Source organism: Paramormyrops kingsleyae, chromosome 17 (assembly GCF_048594095.1).
Source record: "Paramormyrops kingsleyae isolate MSU_618 chromosome 17, PKINGS_0.4, whole genome shotgun sequence".
NCBI classification, from domain to species: Eukaryota; Metazoa; Chordata; class Actinopteri; order Osteoglossiformes; family Mormyridae; genus Paramormyrops; species Paramormyrops kingsleyae.
The window spans coordinates 5427618-5442777 of NC_132813.1; the positions used below are offsets into that span (position 1 = coordinate 5427618).

The 15160-nt window shown below is 45.4% G+C and overlaps 1 protein-coding gene across 18 annotated transcripts in view; it reads left to right on the forward strand.

The window, feature by feature from the left end:
- The window catches only part of LOC111849614 (protein Aster-B), a 122185-nt gene that overhangs the window by 52566 nt on the left and 54459 nt on the right, over nt 1-15160 (forward strand). For 15 of the 18 annotated variants that reach the window (XM_072701079.1, XM_072701069.1, XM_072701074.1 and 12 more), the window contains 2 exons: nt 7252-7329; nt 12589-12615. In XM_072701079.1, the coding sequence (XP_072557180.1) occupies nt 7252-7329; nt 12589-12615 (105 nt within the window). Of the gene's footprint in view, nt 1-1849; nt 2079-7251; nt 7330-9622; nt 9874-12588; nt 12616-12661; nt 13036-15160 lie in introns of those variants that run through there. The other 3 variants (XM_072701082.1, XM_072701087.1, XM_072701088.1) reach the window with 3 other exon arrangements.

Consider the following 15160-nt stretch of genomic DNA (forward strand, 5'->3'; position numbering starts at 1 on the left):
TAAAGTTACCCCGATAAGCCAGTAACCGCGCTTCATAGTACAGGCCCCAGTAGTGTCAAGGGAAGCTATATTAGTGTAGATGGAGAGTCGGCGTGTGGTCCGTGGCATGAGGAAGTGACTGGAGGTGTTTCCAGAGGAATTGTCTTGAAGGTTATGAGGTATCTTGCAGACTGGGTGCTGTACCACCTGCAGTTCAGACTAGATAATCTCCCTGAAGTTCAGCAGGTTTGGGTCTGGCCAGTACCTGGATGGGAGACCAGCTAGGAAAGCTGGGTTGCTGCTGGAAGAGGTGCTGGTGTGGCCAACAGGTTAGATCATCCTGTGGTCTGTGTGGATCTCAATGTCCCAGTGCAGTGAAGGGGACACTGCTGTAGAAGTGGTGTCATCCAAGGTCCTGAGCATCTTTTGAAAGAGTAGGGGTGGACCACAATGTCCTGGCTAAAAATTGCCCACTGTGGTCCTTTCGTATCTGTCCTCCTAATTGTCCCCTGTATCCGATTGGTGAATCCTGTCCCGCCCCTTCACCACTTTAGCTCCTGTGTGTTGAGCGTACTGGTGCAGATTAGCTGCTGTTGCATCATCCAGGTGGGGGCTACACAATGTTGGTTGAAGTGGCTCCCCATTGGTTCTGTAAAATGTTTATGATGTCTTGAAAAGCCTCATGTTTCCTTGACTGGTAGAGCTACACCATCTTGGATGAGACTTGTTTTCAAGCAGTGGAGAAATCACCTGGCCATGCATAAATCATTTCTATTCACAGACTCTTTGCTTCTGCATGTGTGTGTGTGTGTGTGTGTGTAAGAGAGTTTGGGTGCATGTCGCCTATCAGAGAGATGATCCTTTAAGTTGATCACTTGCTGGTAATCATAAATGTAGTGTTTATTATGGAGGCGCTGCACCATCTGTTAATGAAAATGGGGCCAGAAGATACTGTCCATGAGTGATGGGTCAGGGGTGTGAGTCTTCCTCTCATCGCAGGCACGTCTCTGCACCCCAACCCCCGACGCGCTCGTTACCAAGCCATGAAGTCGACGTCCTGTTTACCAGCGTGCCAGTGTCTTTCGAGTTCTGGTGGTTTGCTGCCGAGAATTGTGGCATGCAGCATTTTGTCCTTATCTATACTGTAAAAGCAGCCCTGCAGCCGATGTCTGTGTTTACCTTCACGTCATGCTCATTCCTCTACGCCGGCACTTATCCAGGGCGAAGGCCACGGCCTCGAAGGTGGAAGCGTGCCTCTCGCCATGAAGGGAGCACTAATAACACCGAGGGAACACTAGCTACCTTCTGCAAGCCACACAGCACATTTGACTGAACGATAACTCTGCTGGCTACATTTCATCTAGCGCCATTCGGGGTTTGCTGTAAGCTGTTTATCCTCTTTCATGTTAGTAAGCTCCACTGCTAAATGCAGTGATCTAAACTAGGATTCTATTATTAGTCCAGTGCTCTTGATCCAACTCTGAGATTAAATTAGTCTTTGGGCTTCGTTTCATCACTTTTAGTCACTTTAGAAACTCAATCAAATAACTTCCCCCAGTATAGAAACCCCATCAGACTGAGAATTGTAGTCATCCATTGTTGCTGAACTCTAATCTATTTGCCATGTTAGACTATTCAGTCTCATAAATGGTACTCCTGTGCAGTAGTGGTGTAATCTGTGGTTAGGTTAAGATTTGCAAGCAGATGTTTTCATACAGTTTTGGAATTAAATGAAACTTCATCGAAGGCTTTGTTGAGTTGTATGTCACGTCCCCTGCTGGATGCCTGCCATCATCTGAAGTGATGCTCCTTTTATTAGCTGTTTTCAGTCAGTTGGCAGTTTATTTCAAAGACAGCTGACCTTGTGAGATACCCAGACGTCTCCTGGGAAGAGAGCCTGGAAAGGTGACTTTACTATAGCAAGCCCCCCCAGATCTTCTCTGAGAAGTTTATGAAACCATAGTACAAACCAAGTCAAAGTTTGCGAGTTAACGAGTAAACGGAAAGCAGGATTAATAATTAAACTTCCACAAAGCCCTAACTTTTGATTGGTATCCGAGCACGAATGCTTTCAGGAAGAGAGAGAGCTCCGCGATGATGTGAGTACCTCGCAATGCTCTCGGAAGAGCGGACGCTTTTCCGTGAGCGCGCCGTGCCTACATCGGCGATATCTCTGCAGAGATTTGAAATTGACGCTGCTGGAGGGTCAGTGTGGTTGATGTAATCTTTAGGCATGATTTATATTGATTCTTCACCTCTTGGCAGGATCGTTAGACTATGAGAAATGAGGGCCTACATGTACTCGAGGGTTCTAGAGCACAGAACTAACTGATTATAATCTAAAGCTAACCGGTTCTGTTCAATCACCTCGGGCATCTCCCGGCCTGACGTGCTCATGAGAAGAAACGTCTGGTTATGTCAGTCCTACGTAAAACCAGCGGAAGGAAGAACTCTTGAAACTATTTTCGCTAATTAGGAACCTGACATTTTGTATCTAGTGTTTTTTTTATTATAAATCAGATGGGTAGAAATATAGAAATACTGTTTGGTAAAAAAGGAATCGTCTGTTTTGCTGCATCTGTATCGAAAAAGTCACCAAACATTAAGAAAACGGAAGCTGGCTGTGTGTCTTATTGGTATATTATTAATAGGCTAAGTTAGTAACGCCAACGGTGGAGTCCAAACTACAAGGTGACCTGATGATGTGAAGACTTTCCTCCTCACTATAGTTACCAGATATTACCTCATCTGGGCCTCAGTGGGTTAGAATTCCATGCCTCTAATCGGAAGGTTGCGAGTTCAAATTCCATGGTCGAGAGAGTGATGTAACCTTCGGGTCCTTGAGCAAACCCCTTCGCCCCAAATGCTTCAGGGATTGTCTAACCCTGCTTTCTCAATTGTATGTCTTTGCATAAAAGTGTTTGCTAGATTAATGTCATTTTAGATTGTTCAACTAATACAATAACTGTCGTTTTTCAATATGGATGTTTCAAGCTGGGTCAGATTTTCTGTATTTCCCTACCAAATAGCTGTTGGATGCAGGGGGGATCTGACAGAATCTCACAGACTGTATAAGGGGTTTGAAATGCAATCTTGTTGGTGTCTGTTCAGATTCAAGTTCCTGGAGGATTTCATCTTAAGCTTCTCTCAGTAAATGCCTAAAGCCAGGATGATTATTACTTGCTAGAATGTCACTGCCGTGTTCGTTATTACGGAGATTTATCTTAGAAGAGTATGTGTGCAGCATCACGGTCTGAATCCAGGCCTGTCCCTAATCCCCCATTCCCTCTTTGAGTTTGCCTGTGTTTCTTTCATGTTCTCCTCGTTCCTTCCGCAGTCCAGTACAAAGTGACTGTCTTGGAGTGTTGACCTTTGACCTTAGCGCATGTCTATTTATGCACCCTAGCAATTTGTGCTTCCTCGTGTGTCCCTGAAAACAGGCTGCCGTCCTCTCCCGGGTATCTTGAGATTGCCATGACCACGACTGGGTTACTGGTTACTGGATGAAAGTTCTCGTGGTGGAAAAAAAGCAATCATAACCACATGATTTGTGCTCTTTTCTTTCCTATTTATTTATTCATCCATCCACATTCTGCAACAGCTCATGATGTTCATTCTATTCAGAACCTCTCAAGAACACGGGGAGAACTTGCAAACTCCACCCAAATGTAGAACTGGGCGATATGGCCTAAAAATAAAATCTCCGATTTTTTTCACAATAAATACGATTTTCGATTTCAATCGATTTTCCCCTCCCCTACTCAAAATCAAACTACAGATGACAAATAAATGGTTCAAAACAAGTTTTAATTTTTTTATTTTTTTTTTACCTTAGGATTAAAAATGCAATTTGACAAGCCAAAAAAGATGCTTGTAAGTGAGATGGCAGACCACGCCATTGTAAACACTTTTAGAAACTTGTAAAAACTTTTAGCATGTTAATAAATCCCGGCATTTCCACAGTATGTATGGGCACCTTCCACCGTGCCCCATTCTTATCATATGGCACACAGTTCGAAAACGTGTCAGGGACGATTGCTTGCTTAACTTTGGATGTTGTGCTGGTGCTGCGGGTATTCATTTCGCTGGGAGCTGCACTTCTCCCACTCCGCTGTGTGCCTCTGCTTTAGGTGCTGGAATAAATTGGTCGTGCTGCTTCCTTTGGTTGCAACAGTTTTTAAACAGACTTTGCAACGAGGACTTGTTTGGTCTCTGTCCAACGGCGCAAAACTGAACCATCGCCGTGTTGTTTGTGAATCCGCTAGAGTGTTTGGGTTCGCCGCGCTAATTTACCCGTGAACAACGGTGCGTCGCATTAGTTCCGCTTTTGGCGCACTCGTGTAAAATAAGTAATAAAATCGATTTTCATAAAAACACATCGTTTTGAACTGTAAATTCGAATTAATCGATAAAATCGATTTATCGCCCACCTCTACCCACGGCAAAGTCTCGAACCCTGGACCCAGAGGTGTGAGACCCCAGTACTAACCACTCTGCTGCCCCCTGTTTTGTTTGTTTTTTGTTTGTTTTTTGTTTGTTTGTTTGTTTGCCATTCTTGCTCCTTCTTTATTTCTTTCAGTGTGGATTTCGAGCTGATGTACATGTGTTTAAGGATGGTCATTGAGTTTTACACGCCAGTGTTAAATTCACGTCATTTATTTGATTACACGTGTAATTGCTTTTTGTGGTTTGTGCGCTCGACAAAATAACTGTTCCACTGAAATCGAGCATTGCATTTTGTATATTCCTCGAGCATCTAGACATCACGTAGGCTGCAGTGCTCCAGGGGATTATGTCAGATAACCGGAGCGTGGACTGTTTTTTGGCGTGTGCGTGCTGCGGAGGCCCAGCCTCATCCATTTTTCAGAAGAAGACAGTCAGGGTGGAAATGAGATTATTCTAACGCTTTCTCTCCTGTAAAGTTCAGATTGGTCAATTTGCCATCCTTCACTTTTCAAACTGCACCCCCCCACCCTCATGCCCTGTAGCATTCTGGGTAAATAAAGGAAATATTGCCCACTTGGGTGCCTAGATGGTCTCTCCTACAGTCGGCATACAAAAAAGTGTGTGGTTCAGAGGCTGTGTAGTGCACTGCCCCCCCCCCCCCACCGCGATTCTATGGATGATCCCTTAAACAGTAATGGGCTTCTTCTGCATGACTGTTTAAAACTGGTTACTCACCCTTCTTAAAAGAGATGTGAATAATCGAGAAGCAGCCTCTTGTCAAGATCTTGGTCACGCTTTCCTGAAAAGCCACACACACATACGTGCATGCGCGCACACACACACACACACACACACACCCATGTAGACAGTCCTAACAGTCCTCTTTGTAGGGATCTTTCATTACCTTCAAATTTATTGAAAATAATTAAAAAGTGACAAAAATAATTCTGAATGTAGCTTTTAGTTTGAATAAGCTGTACAAAATGCATTTTAGGCTCACATTTGGGGAAAATGCAAATGGACAAAAATCAAGAGCTTTGGCATCAAATCTCAGCATACTGTAAAAATGCACTTATTTTACACGTAGAGTGGAATTCAACATGTGGAACTGTTTTTTTAATGTGCTTGGTGTAAAGGACAGTGTAAGAAGTATTGGTCAATTGATCTATTAACCATGGACTGCATATAACTGGATTGTACAGAACTGGGATTTGGCCCTAGTTTCTGGCGAAATCTGAAACTGAAAGTCCGTAATCGGGATAGTAAAACTCTTAGGATTTCGCCAAAAATGCTAATTATTTCTCAGAAAGGTTTTTTTTTTTATTTTGAGTTTACTGCTGTAAACTCAATAATTTCAAATTAACCTCAAAAGACAAATCAATGGAGGGAAAATTAATAATTGTGTTTGATTACAGATGTAAAAAATCTGGGAGCTGTTTAGCCCTGTGTCACCCAGGAGATTTACGAAAACCCTGGAGGTGTGACTGATGAATTTTGCAGTACGCATGAACATTTCCTTGTTTTTCAGAATGGTGATACGTGTCATTTTAGGTTATTGCTGAGCTACATGCACCATCTCTATGACGCTTTTACTCCAAGCTTCGTGAAAGTTGAGTATGGGGTCAGGATCTGGTGAGAGAGAAGTCTGTGTTTTCTACCATGGTAGGTGATGGGGGCTGTTTATTGAGTCACCAGTTGCTGTTAATATCCCATGCCAGACACTGACTAGATGATCATTAAAACATATCTTTCACTGGATTATTTTGGTAAGAGTGGGGGGGGGGGGGGGTACACAAGGTTGAGATGCATCATGGATGTGGCCCCCGGTGAGTGCCCCTATTCTTAATTAATCCCTGTGGGGAAATTGTCTTTATGCCTCCCTCAACTTGCCTTTTGTGGAGTAAGTTTTCTGCCACCCATTGCAGCGCCCTGGTTGCTCAAGGAGCCGCAGATGCGCTGAGGCTGGGCTTGAACTAGCAACCTTCTGATTACAGGCACACTGGCTTAGCGCACTGAGCCACACCCTGCTCTCTCATTTAAAACAAATCAGTGGCTAATGATAAGGTTGGACCCTCTGTATGAATTATGGCCTCTTTTTGCCCCCCCCCACCCCCTCCCGTAAAACATCTTAGTCATCCCTAAGTGCATCGCAGTGTTTTAAGTAATAGTGCTACCCCTATTGACAGATTAGCTGAAGTCAAACTCCTGACTGGTTATCATTGTAGAAATTAGCAACATGCCCATCAAAGCAGGACTTTAGTCGGTGTTTGTGGGAATACCTGTGGCTGGGGCTAGGCAGACTTTGTAAGTTTGGGGAAGAAATTATCCGTAAATGGCTCTTTGACTTCTCTTCGCTTGGAAGTGTGACTTTTGTAGAGTCTCTGGCACCCCCTTGTGGGGCCTCTATGAAATGCGTTTAATGTGGAGACTTGGCTCTGGATCTTGATGTGTAGTGAGAGGTTTTGGTTTCTTAGGACACAGTTCACGATAACTTCAAATTCAAGTAACAATGCATGTTTTTTTGTTCATCTTGTCAACCTGGTGGTTCCTAAAGCTTTGGCGGGAGTGAGTGTCAAGGTTGACGTTTCCTTCTCAAAGCTTCAGCTAGTTATTAAACTTTATCTGCTAGATCAAAAGAAATTGCACAGTCTTTGACGTTGCAGCTTATTGATCCAATTGGATTTCGTGGTCATGCAGGCAACAGTAGAATGTTTAATTCTTTAGTTTGCCTTGTTTGTTTGTTTGTTTGTTTGTTTGTTTGTTTGTTTTGTTTTGGCCTGTGGCTGTGGCAGCGACTGATCATTGTCTTTCGTCTCTGTCCCACAGCAGCCAGCAGAGTAGCCAGCAGAGTAGCCATGACGACGACTCCATGCGCTTCCTGACTCCATTCATCCGCGAAGAGAGGTGAGTGTAGCCAGTGTGCACTCCACAAATGCAGTGGCGGCTGGTGGAAAATATTCTAGCTGTGGCTGTTTGTGCCATATTCAGTCAGTTTCAGTAACCATCCCAAAACAATTTAACACATACTGCAAGATACTAACGCTCTGAGAAATAGTCAGTAATTATCTCAATGAAATTAAAAATCAATTAATAAATTATGAAAACTGTCATTACAGGTCTCACAGAATTTCTGAATCTTTAAAGATTCCACCTAGAAACATACCCTAAAGGCCATCCTTGTGTTTTTAAGTTAGGCAAACCACTTTGTATGACTCAGGCAACAATGACTGGGTACCAGCAGCCAACTTGGGACACAGCAGTCTGTCAGCTCAGAATCACGGACAGCAAAAAGAAACAACTGTGACAGTCCCGTCAGCTAAATGAAAGCCGCACATTCAGTGATGAAACAAATCGATCAGCAGATGACCTTTAGTCGCTTTCGTTTGTGTCAGTTTTACCCACGATGTTTGAAAACCATATAATTGACAATATCCTCACAGCGGACAGTGGCCAGCTCACAAGCATTTTGCCTTCAATGTCACATGTAATTTTGCATTTCCAACACATATACACTTAAAAATAAGTGACTTTAGTAAGAAAAATCAAAAATCCCTTTGAAACGGGGGGGCACGTTAGCGCCCTCTAATGAACAGCCGTTGCTGCATAAATGTGCCTCTTAATGTGGCGCTGGATGGCTGAGACAGCTTGGAAAACTTGCGACATGACATTTAATTAAATTGTTTCTATTCATTTTGAAAATGAAACAGCAGAGAAGTTTACGTCGATCGTTCCAGCATTTTTTTTTAATTGGAAGGGGTACACCATGTACAGCTACGGATTGTTTTGTTTTTAGTTTAGTTTAAGTATATAACAGCCTATAAACAAAAGTAAATTCTTGCACTGTTTGAAATAGTTTTATACCAAGCCAGTTCCTTTAGCTGTTGTTGCAAAAAAATCTCTGGAAGAGATTCCTCATGACAGTCCCTGCAAGGTAATGTAGGCCTACATTCGAGACCTTTAAATGTAATTCCGTTTTATTACCACAAGAGGGTGTGACCAGTTGCGATGTCCCATACGGCATTTTTTTGTAAACTCACTAATATTTTGGATCAGAGCGCAAGCTAGAACAGTTCTGGCTGCAGAAAAGGTGGAAATGATGGATAAATAAACAGGTTTTGCAAGCATTGTGACTCTGTGCCATCTCCTTTCCATTGATTGTTTTCATTTTTCTGCCAGGATAAATATGCATTAAAAGTACTTAGAGTATTTGATAAGTGGAAGTTTTTTTTTGTCTAGAAATAGATTATTTGAATTATATAAAATAATGTATAGAGATCATATTAATACTCCTCCCCATTTTGTTCATTTTGTTGATTTTTACATTTCTGTGCTGGGTCTGTATTTCTTGTTGTACAGTAGTGGGAAGTATGGCAGAAATCTCTCTGGCACCAGTAAATCAGTGTCTGGCACCAGTAAACCGTCATTTTCCGACTGCAAGCTCACTCTTTATTTGCGACCGCTAACTCAGCGTGCCCGGTAACCCGCGTTAGCGGCTGGCGGCTGAAAACGCCGCGTGGGGACCGCGCGTGCATGCCTGACGCGTGGGGACCGCGCGTGCCTGACGTCCGCAGAGGGAAGTTCTCAGCGTTTCGGCGCGTCCAGGATTTCATGTCGCCCTTTTACCCACCAAGTCTGAGAACAGACAGCGTAATAAAAAGTGTCGTTTTGAGTATCCCGTTTTGGCGCCTCTGTTTTAGTAAATGCAGCAGCACTGCGCTACGGAGCGTACACCTTTCCTCCGCCGAGGCAGGCACGGCGCTTTAAGGCGGCAGAGCCAGCCGCAGCTTCCACGGTTAGGGGTGACAGGCGCTCGGGACGTGGCTCGGGTTTAATTAGGCTGGGATGGAAACGCCGGTGTCGCGGTATACGGATTTCCGACCGCCGCAGGGACGACTGTCCGTGCAGGGTGCAGACTGTCTCTCTCCCTCCCCACCAGCGGCGCGCGTATCAGGAGCGGCGGACGGATCGCGGCAGCCCGAGTCTCTCCCCCAGGAGGACCTCAGCAAATAATGCGGCTTAGAGACCGAAACGCGCAGCCCGTCTGTCAGTCAGGGGATGGACACGGGAGGAGGTGTATGTCACCGCGGCTGTCTGTCAGGGTCCTGCGCTACGCCGTCCGCTCTTTCCATACTCCGTTCTCTCTCTCTCTCTCCTCCTCCTCCCTCAGATCTCTCCGCATCCTCCTATAGAGCATCGTTTTCCCTCCCCTGATCTCCAGACACACGATAGCCTGGAAAAAGGTCACCGGGCGCCGTCTGGACAGAGGCTGCCATGGCTCAGACCGGCAACAGCGCCGGCTCCGGTTTGCTCTGCGGACTCCGTCACCTGTGACTTCCTTTCCTCTGCGTTTTTCCCCCCTTTTTTTCATTCCCTTCGCCCGCTCCCTCTCCAATTCGAGCATTCTGTACCTGGACTTTGAAGGTGTAGAATGTCATGTTTCCTCTGCAGGTAACAGTTCTGCCTTTTTGTGTATATCTATACGCATGGCCGTCCTCCGCTGCCTGTCTTTCGGCGCGACATAGATATATATATAGGCTATATATATATAAGCCAGTGCAGCTAGATGTGCAACCCAGCCGTGCCTTGAGACTTCCTGCTCATTATGTGTGTATTGATTGCCCCCCCTCTCTGTTTTTTTTTTACATGAGGAGGAGCAATGACAAACATAAGGGGAAACGTTTCCCGTGGCATGTGCGGTGCACCCCGTTTTGTTGCCATAACGCCGCAACCATCTGCATGCCTCACAGAGAAGCGCTGTGATCAGCGTGTAGTTCCGAGTGCGTGATCAAGGGGCAGTGTCGGAAGAAAGCGGGCCTCCATCAGTATCCTAGCATCATGCCTGCGCATCCAGGTGTGTAGGGGACAGGTCTCTGAGAGGTGGGACAAGCTTTGATTGGCAGAGGGGTATTCGGGGCCCTTCAGAAACCTCCCAGCTTTGCGGTAGTAGACTTCGGGTATTTTTACCAGCATCGATGTCTATGAGATCAGGTCCGTGGAAAGAGAGAACGTGAGCTGATGTCCCATGCAAGGCGTGGACCCTAAGGGGAATCACTTGGGTGTGCTATAGTATGAATGAGCCTTATCTTCAGGTAACTCTACTTAAGAGAGTTATCATGTTATATGGGTGCAGAGAGTAAGTGTACTTTCTAGTTTGTCTGCTGTGTTACATGACTACATGCAAATATGAATTTGCTTTTTTGAGCTTGGTTTAAGTCTAGGACCAAACTTGAAGGTTCAACAGTCAGCCCTCCCTGGGACTCAGTAACTACTGCATTGTGTGTATATATTCATACCTTGAGTTATAATTCTCCTGAACAGTAACTTTCATTAATTATGGAACAGGGGTTAGGCTCTTCCACTGCCGTAAATGTCCTCCTGTTTCTGGTTCTGGCCACAGTTGTTTAAAGGTGATTGGAGGAGTCTCCTAAGGGCAGGCTTGCCCCTATGCTCTTTTTGGATTATCCCTTCGGCTGCATATCTGGGTTATCATCTAGTTGTTCCTGGGGGAGACCCCCAACAATTCACCCAAGAATCTGGAAAGCATGATTCACAGTTGGCATACAGTGGAAGCTGTATTCAACAACACCCCCCCACCACCACCACCCCCACTCTCTCAAGCACATCACATTAATTATCCCTCCATGTGGGTTACCTGCCAAGCCAGTGGACTGGATGAGGTCCTTTGAATTTAGGTCAGCCAGGAGTGTTGGGCTTGCTGCAGATGAGATCCATCCATTCTCCTTTGGAGGTCCAAATCCAGGGGCCCACAGGGTGTGGGATGCAGTTTGACATTAAGGACAGGTATCAGCCTGAGGGTCAAATGCAACAGAAGTGGGCTGTCTATGGCCGCATGGGGCAGAGCTAGCTGGGGGGGTGGGGGGGGAGGCTTCATTCATCCATCCATCCGTGTTCCCTGATCTGCAGGGCCACAGTAAGGTCCATCCCTGGAGGCATGGAGTTCAGTGTAGAGGACACTGTGGATGGGATGCGGAGGCTGGAAAGAAGTGAACATCCTCATGAAAACATGACCTCAGCTCATTTTTTGTGCATGACATTGAAGTCTTCTGTAATATCTGCTTGCACAGTGAAGGGATTGTTTATTTTGCATTTTGCTGCGTCCCTGTCTACGGCTCTGCGTGTATGTGTGTGTGGTGTGTGTGTGAGGGGGGGGGAGGGGGCTGCTCCCAGCGCACTCGGTCACCTCCGTCTCCTGGTGCACCCTGCGTCGCGTGATAACACCCCTGTCACCCAGAACCGCGTGAACGAGCTCAGGCCGGATTCCCTCGCCGTTCGGTTTTCGTTGGGCATGGGGAGGGCTTCCTGTTTAGGCGGGGAACCTCTCAATGGAGTGGCTTCCTGCTCACGTCTGAGGTGGACAGACGAGCTGAGCGTAACAATCAAAGGAGCATGTTGTGCTGCTGTCAGTTTCCTAGTTCCGCCCCGACACAACACCCTACTGTACAACAACTAGCTTTATCCCCCACAAAGGTGGATAGCCGTTGCTCCCTGTACTTATTATGAATTCAGTTTGGTAGCGAGCCTGTCTTCAGCTTGTGAATTTCAGGGTTGGGTGATGGCTATCTGCATCCATAGTCGTTATGTCTGCAGGTAGGCGCTGAGTTTGGGGTTAAAGGTGACCTTCCCCTTCATGAATGCTAATGAGCTGGCTGAACACTTCCTTTCATCCTGGTCTGAGTGGCTGAAACTCCTGGTGATTTGTCATCATTGCACGCAGACACTTTCAGACTTGGGTAGGCAGCCACTCATGACCTCGCCCCTCCCCAGGGCTGGGGACTTCCCAACCATAGCTTTTTTTTCCATCATTGTAAGTTGGAGGAAAGTCAAGAATAAAGAAAAGACTTTTAGCCATTTTTTGAGATGTCCAAACCGAGGAAAAAAGAAACAAAATGAAATATTCCACATTAAAGTGTTTTTTCATGATAAAAAAACATGTAGATTATTAGAAGTTATTAGAAGTTATTCTAATAATTACTAGTCTGTAATAAGTAGTAAGGGAGGCCAGGTAATTTTCCATGTCCTTTTTCTGTTTAGGTTGCGTTCTGAAGGTTTTTTTCTTTTGCTGGTTTATTTTAACCAGCTTCCTCCTCGGGTGGTGGAAGAAAATGGCCGCAAGCTAATTAGTTAATTTTGTTTCCTTTGCAGGTCTGAGAGCGGAGTGGAAAAGTTCAGGTGAGTCCACTTTCCTTCCTCGGGTTGTGTCTCTGGCCGCTTTTCAGGTCCCGAACAGGCATGACGAATAAATCGCCGCCTCGACCCCCTAGGGCTCCCCTCTCACTACCGCCCCCACACATGAGTCAGCTGGTGCTTCGTCCGTCCAAGGATCCTGAAAGAGCCTTGCGTTTTGGAAGGCCGCTTGGCGCATGGTAGCCGTGGGCCGTGGAATGCCATTGTTTGCTTTTACTGGACAAACCGATGCGGGGCACAAACGCAGCTCTGTCCACAGACGCAGGACTGGGATTCGGCTTCTCCGGTGTTTCCGCTTAGTTTGTGCAGCCAGTGTGGCGGCAGGTCTTTGGCCGCCCACTGTCCTCTGTTCTCGTGCTAATGGTGGTGCAGCTACATGTGTGCTGAGCAAACGTGGCAGGAAAGGTGGGTGAGATTTTTTCTTCTCCTCAATGAATGGAAGAAAAAACTGTTGAGTTTGTCGTGGGGCATCTATCTCGACTGTTGTGTTAATGGCACAAACTGTGAGGACATTCTGAGCTTGCATCTCTCGGGTTCAAGCTGTTGACAAGTGTGATCCTATACCTGAGCAATGCATTGTGGGTGCCTCTCTCCCAAGGAGACAGGTATTAAAATGCAGATCTGCTTTTAGATCCTGGAATATCTGACTATAGAAGCCTTGCGCCACGTATACCTGTGTTACACACATCTATGGAAACAAGGAATGAGTGCCAACGATGCACAGGTCTCAGAACACAATGTGTGATTCTGGTGTGATGTTGCGCATTGGCGTTTTCAGTCTTCACTTTGATTTGGCTGTGTCACATGGCATGTTCGGCCATTTTGAAAATGTTTGCTTTTTTATTTTAATCGTAATTTCTGCTGCCAAGTTACTAGACCACTCAATGGTGCCAGCTTGCTGGGCAGAACAATGGATTCTGAGTCACCTGCGTGGCATATGTAGAAAGTTCAAAGACAAAAGATGAATGATTAATGAGAAAATTGTATTATTTTTCGGGACATGCCCATTTGACTTTGCACTGATGTATCAGCAATGTTGAAGCTGATACTCAGCAACTTTTATATGGTCTTTGACAGCTATGTTAGGGCGTTAACGATTTCCTTAAAGGCTAGCTATGTTAGGGCGTTAACGATTTCCTTAAAGGCTAGCTATGTTAGGGCGTTAACGATTTCCTTAAAGGCTAGCTATGTTAAGGGCTTTAACGATTTCTTTAAAAGCTAGCTATGTTACGGTTTTAATCCTGTAATATGTTTTTGTCATCTTTCACTCTGTTTTGGTTTTCAGTCAGTTGCAGCGTTTCTCAGATGATTAATTACTAAACACTAAAGGCTCAACACAGCTGGTGAGGACTACTTGTTCAATTCACCCGGGGCTTATTTTCAAGGGGTGTAAATTGAAGCGAGAGGTGGGCTGGCTGATGTGTGCTTGGGAGAGCCTCAGGGCCATCTACCTGTTTCCATGAGTTGAGTCACCCGTCGTGGGAAGCCACGTCTCCACTTTCATGGATGACTCACGCCGTTTGAGGCACCAATCAGAGACGCCCCCCGCTTGCATTTAGCTGTTCTTTCCATTTCCAAGCCCGCACCTAGGGAGCACAAATCAGAGGAAATCCTTAGCTGAACTTCGGAGTTCTTTCATTTGCTCATATGTATGCTGCTGCTCTATTTGACCCGCAGCTACAGGATATGGTTGGCGTCAGCTCCCATGAAGCTGTAGAAACGTTCACTTACTTCACAGGACTCTTCAGCCAATCAGTCCTCTAATTAGTAATTTAATTAGGGGGTTGCAGCAAAAACCCACATACATAGCGACCCTTTCTGGATAAGATTGGCCCCTGTTCATTGGTTTATTGTTGAAAATCATTCGGAGAAACTTGTTTAATACAGAACAATTGTTTTAAACCATCATACAGAACTACATTGTGCCAGAAAGGTGTGTTAATGCCCTTACTCTAAAATAACGAGGGTCCGTACCTTTCTAACACTGCTAAGGGCACTAATGATGGCACAGCGGACTTCCCACAAAGCCTGGCTGTCCTCACTCCAGCAGAGGCCGTGGTAAATAATGCCGGGTTTAACCTTTGTATTATTCTGGGGGGAGGGGGACAAGAAATTGTAGTTCTGACGCATTTATAATAGTATTCTTAAGTGCTTCCCTCAGTACGTACTGCAGAATCCACCTTATATTCTACCTTGTATGAGCATTTTCTGTGTAGAAATTTTCTTTGTTCATGTGTACTACGTTGTATTTATATATCGTTGTTTTGTGTCTGTCAAAATCACAGGAAATACGTAGCTAACTTTATGTACCGCATGAAAGAATAATTAATTGCAGCAATTTTGTTACTGTTAATAGAAAGGATATATCCTTGGTATTTTTATGTATGCCTCAGTTGTGTGTGTATTCCTGTGGGGCAGAGGCCCTCGTGCTTTCAGGTTGGTCCTTTAAGTAGCTTCAGAGGATGAGTTCTCTGCTAGCTACCCTTCCCCCCCCTGCTCCTGCAGGATCCACACGCTCTTCCCCTGCTCC